This window comes from Lineus longissimus, chromosome 16, assembly GCF_910592395.1.
Source record: "Lineus longissimus chromosome 16, tnLinLong1.2, whole genome shotgun sequence".
NCBI classification, from domain to species: Eukaryota; Metazoa; Nemertea; class Pilidiophora; order Heteronemertea; family Lineidae; genus Lineus; species Lineus longissimus.
Window position 1 is genome coordinate 7537261 of NC_088323.1, and position 5277 is coordinate 7542537.

At 48.5% G+C, this 5277-nt stretch overlaps 1 protein-coding gene across 1 annotated transcript; it reads left to right on the forward strand.

The window, feature by feature from the left end:
• Positions 1–2280: 2280 nt before the first annotated feature.
• On the forward strand, positions 2281–4863 carry LOC135500814 (uncharacterized). The gene has a single exon (XM_064792465.1). The coding sequence runs from the start codon at positions 2281–2283 to the stop codon at positions 4861–4863; it is 2583 nt and encodes an 860-aa protein (XP_064648535.1).
• Positions 4864–5277: the final 414 nt, after the last annotated feature.

Below are 5277 nucleotides of genomic sequence, written 5' to 3' on the forward strand. Positions count from 1 at the left end.
GAGTTGCCCGCACCTCCAGTTATGATATTCGATGGGACTTCGGCTGATTACCCTAAGTTCATTAGGAATTTCAGTGACCGGGTTGGAACGAAATCATTCACTGACAGTTTCAAGTTGTCACAGCTAATCATGTGCTCGCGTGGTGAGGCCAAGAAGGCCATTGATCGCTATAAAGGAACTAGTAGGGGTTATGAGATGGCCTGGAAGGTGCTTCATGAAAGATTCGGTCAACCGTTCCAGATCGTCAAGTCATCTGTTGACAGACTAACAGCAGGACCCAGAATTCAGGCTCAGGACAGAAAAAGCCTGCTTGAGTTCGCTGATCAGTTGGAAGCTACACTGCAGACCCTGGACGATCAGCACCTCCTTGCCGAAGCCAACACCCAAACGTCGCTTCAGGCAATCTTTAGCAGACTGCCAGCCCATGTGCAAGGAAAATGGGTTAAAAAGGTTGTGGACCTTGAAGCTGCAAATATCCAACCGACGTTAAAGCATCTTGTACGTCTGGTGTCGTCCCTGGCGAAGACCGCCAATCATGCTGTGTATGCTGTGGCCGCCAGTGGCAGAAACAATCAGAATGCTGTCACTGGGGGGAGCAAAGGTCATGGAAAAGGGTTTGAGATAACCAAGACCAGTCACACTCTGGCTCCTGAGAAGAAATCCACATGCACAACAATGTCAACGCAACCAATGTCTGATCAGGGAGTTGCTAAAAGTGGACAGCAGGAGTCGAACACAGGACACAGTGTGCAAAGAAATGGTGCCAAGTTTACTAGGGTGTCAAGGCCCAGAAATAATGCTGCTAAAGATGAGGCCAGGAGCAGTGGTGGTAATAGCGAGGCTAAAGCCAAAAGCACGAGAGATACGAAGTCTCACAATAAGGAGCCGAGAAGGTGCCAGTTCTGTGATCAGGACCACCTTGTATCGAATTGTGCTCAGTTTAAATCTAAGTCGGTGGAGTTTAGGAAACAGTTCGTCCGCAAGGCAGGATTATGTTTTTGCTGTCTTTGGAAGCATTACGTAAAGGACTGCAAGTGGAAAAAACCGTGTACAGAGACAGGATGTGACAGACTCCACCATCCATTACTACACCAGGAACAAGACGTTCATACTGGATCATTGGTTAGTACTTCCAAGCCAACCCAGTCTGTTTTGCTGAAGGTTATACCTGTGCGGCTCTACTCCAAGGACAAAAAGAGTCTGACAACGTTTGCTATGCTAGACTCGGGTTCGACAGTTACAATGATAGCCAAGTCAATTGCAAGTAGGCTCGGTATTACTGGTTTGCCCGAGGTCCTAAGTGTCAACACAGTCTTAGCAAAGGGTCAAAGTAAGGAGGTCAAAATAGCCGAGTGCTTCCTCAGTCCAACTAGCGAGGAAGAACCTCTGAGACCAGTGAGCAGAGCTCACGTAGTGGACGAGCTACATATAGATGAAAGGTACAGGCCTGACGTCGTAGACTTGTCAGGATGGAAACATCTACAAGGTCTTGATCTTTCAACTGAAGTGGATGTAAAGACTGTTTCCATATTGATTGGTGAAGACGTACCACGGGCACATGCTGTGACTGAAAGCCGTTATGGAGAGTGCCCAGACACCCAACCTTATGCTGTGAAGACCCCCCTATCATGGTGTGTTGCTGGACCGACTTGCAAGACTGGAGATCAGCCTGTGCCCAGCTGCAATCTACTTGTGGCGAGTACTGATGTGCTTGGGGGTAATGGTGATCGGACGAGTGAGTTGGCCAGCGAGTCATTAGAGCTTGAAGTGAAGAAGCTCTGGGAGGAGGAGAGGCATGGTTTTGCTTGTGACGGCATAAAAAGGATGTCGGTAGAAGACAAGAGAGCTATGCAGATCCTGGAGTCCAAAACTGCATTCGTTGATGGGAATTACCAGATTGGGCTGCTGTGGCGCGAGGAAAACCCATGTCTTCCTAACAACAAGGCATCAGCCGAGAAAAGGCTAATAGCACTGCAGAAAAGGTTCGCCAAGGACTCAGAGTATGCTGCAATGTATCGCAAGATGACTACATTACCAAGGGCTATGCTGTGCAATTATCTGACGAGGAAGCAGCAGTGACCACAAGCAAGACTTGGTACCTCCCGCACCATGGTGTGCAGAACCCTAATAAGCCTGGAAGGGTTAGAGTCGTGTTTGACGCCGCGGCACGTTATGGTGAGACTTCTCTGAATCAAGAGCTCCTGCAGGGACCAGACTTAACCAACAGCCTAGTCGGGGTCCTGACGCATTTCCGTCTAGGAAAGATTGCTGTTACTGCAGATGTTGAAGCAATGTTCCAAAGTGCCAAAAGAGGATTGTCAAGCACTAAGATTCCTGTGGTGGTCAGATGAAGCTGACGCTACTCCGCAGACGTTCTGCATGACCCGACACATATTTGGGGCAACAGATAGTCCCAGTTCATGCACATATGGTCTTCGAAGATGTGCAAATGACAACGCCGAGGACTTCGACAAATCTACTGTGGATGCAGTCAACAAAAACTTCTATGTAGATGATCTGCTAAAGTCTGTTGATTATACGGCGCCTGCTATATGTCTGGCTCTGCAGTTGATCGAGATGTTAGGTCAGGGAGGCCTAAGATTGACGAAATTCATTTCAAACTCCTTGGAAGTTTTGTCTGCTATTCCTGAGGAGAATAGAGCCATAGGATGCAAAGACCTCATCATAGGTAGTCCACCATTAGAAAGGGCCCTGGGAGTGTCATGGAATGTAGCATCAGACACATTGAGTGTGAAAGTTGGTGAGATGGATAAGCCAAACACTCGGCGAGGATGTCTTGCTGCGGTCAATTCCTTATATGACCCACTTGGCCTGGTAGGACCAGTCACTCTTCCTGCCAAGAGGATCCTACAGATGACTACAAAGTTGAATCTTAGCTGGGACGAGCCTTCACCCGAAGTGATTCTCCATTATTGGCTTCGATGGAAAGAAAGTCTGAAGAAACTGGGCCAGTTGTCTATCCCTAGGTGTTACTTTAGCGAACCTGAATCGGCTTACATTGAACTCCATCATTTTGCCGACGCATCAGAAGTTGGCTATGGGACCGTCAGCTATCTACGTCAGGTCTCAGCATCAGGAAACATCAACTGTTCAATGGTAATGGCGAAGGGCAGGACAGCTCCCTCTGTGTTTGTGACAGTCCCACGCTTAGAGCTTCAAGCAGCTGTTGTAGCGGCTAGAGTAGACTGTCTCATCAGAAAGGAAATGGAGTTGGAAGTGTCACGTGCTGTTTTCTGGACAGACTCGAGGATTACCCTGCAGTACATATATAATGAATGCCGGCGGTTCAAGACATATGTAGCGAACAGGGTGACCGAGATAAGGGACACCACTAGCCCGACACAATGGAGACATGTTCCTGGAAAGGACAATCCTGCGGATGACATATCCAGAGGACAGACAGTTGAAGCCTTCTTAAAGAATCCGAGATGGTTTCAAGGGTCTAAATTTCTGAGTCAGCCCGAAGAGAATTGGCCAGCAGCAGAAGTGAAGCCCCTGGAGGGAAACGATCCTGAAGTTAGCGAGGAGAAGGTTGTTGGATTGTTGCTAATATCTTCTTCCTCTTTGGATAACATGATTGCAAGATGCTCCAGTTGGATAGGCCTACAGAGAAGAGTTGCTCTTCTGCTTAAGTTTGCTGATATGATCAGGAAAGAGGACAGGCCAAAGCTTGACATGGATAGAGCAGCTAAGTCCATTGTCATGTATACTCAGAGAGGCTTCTATGCAGAAGAAATTGCTGACCTCAAGAGTAATGGAAAAGTCAAGCAATCAAGCCAGCTGCGTTTGCTGAATCCAGTTCTCGTGGACGGAGTTCTACGTGTTGGTGGGCGACTGTCAAGAGCCCCTACCTCATTCGATGCTAGATTTCCGATGATCATTCCCGGAGGCACTCATCTATCGTCAGTGTTGATTCATCATTATCATCAGACGACGGCACATGCTGGACAGGAGCATGTACTTGCAGCGTTGAGGGAGAAGTTTTGGATACATCGAGCTAGAATCTCTGTCAAGAAGATAATACGTTCTTGCATTGGCTGTAGACGACGCTTGGCGAGCAGACTGACCCAGAAGATGGCGGACCTCCCGGCAATGAGATTGGTTGCTTACGAACCGCCTTTCTCCCGTACTGGGCTAGATTACTTTGGCCCCCTGATTGTCAAGCGAGGTCGCTCAGAGCTGAAACGATGGGGAGCGATTTTTACTTGTCTTAATGTAAGAGCAGTCCACCTTGAAGTTGTCGAGTCACTCGATGCGAGTTCTTTCATCAACGCCTTGAGAAGATTTCTCGGAAGACGTGGGGATCCCAATGACATCTGGTCTGACAACGGGACCAATTTCACGGGTGGTGAAAGGGAACTGAGAGAAGCCCTGCAGCATTGGAATGCACAGAACGTTGATGATGAGCTTGCTCAGAGAGGAATAAACTGGCATTTCCAACCGCCAGCAGCATCCCACATGTCTGGAGTCTGGGAGCGGCTTGTCAAGTCGGTTAAGCTCGCCTTGAAGGCTCTACTCGGACAGGCATTGGTGAGCGATGAGGTCCTCGCAACAACCTTTGTTGAGGTTGAACGAGTCCTTAATAGTCGACCTCTGTGTAAAGTGATGGACGACCCGAAAGATGATGAAGTTCTGACACCAAGTCATTTCTTGCTGCAGAAGCCGTGCACATCGCTACCGCCAGGTCTCTTTGTTAAGGAAGACGCATATCATCGGAAGCGCTGGAAGCACTGTCAACTGCTTGCCCAGCACTTCTGGAAGCGCTGGTTGAAGGAGTACTTGCCCGCATTACAGGAGCGATCGAAATGGCACCAGGAAATGAGGAAGGAGATCTCGTTATGATCGCTGATGATGAAACCCCCAGGGGTCAGTGGCCATTGGTCAGGGTGTCTCGAACGATCACCGGAGACGACGGTCAAGTTAGAGTTGCGGAGGTGAAGACTAAGACATCCACATTAGTGCGACCCATTCATAAGCTGTGCATGCTGGAAGCGAGCAACGCGGACTTAACTAAGAGACTATTATGTAACGCGACGCTGAAGACACTCTTATATCGTAGTGGCACCTTGGTTGTTAGTATTATGCGCGTGGTTATAGGACACTTCGTTGCAGTTGTTTTGCGCTAAGAACATTCCGCGTCTTTGTTATGATGTTTGGTACATTCGTTGGACTTGTGTGCGCGTGCATTCACGGTGTTTAGATTGCTTTGCGCTCTTTTGTCTAGTGAGACATATTTCTGACTTTTGCGTTCGTTTG

Coding starts and splice junctions, on each gene's coding strand:
- LOC135500814 (XM_064792465.1), top strand. CDS start 2,281: ATGTTGAAGCAATGTTCCAAAGTGCCAAAAGAGGATTGTCAAGCACTA.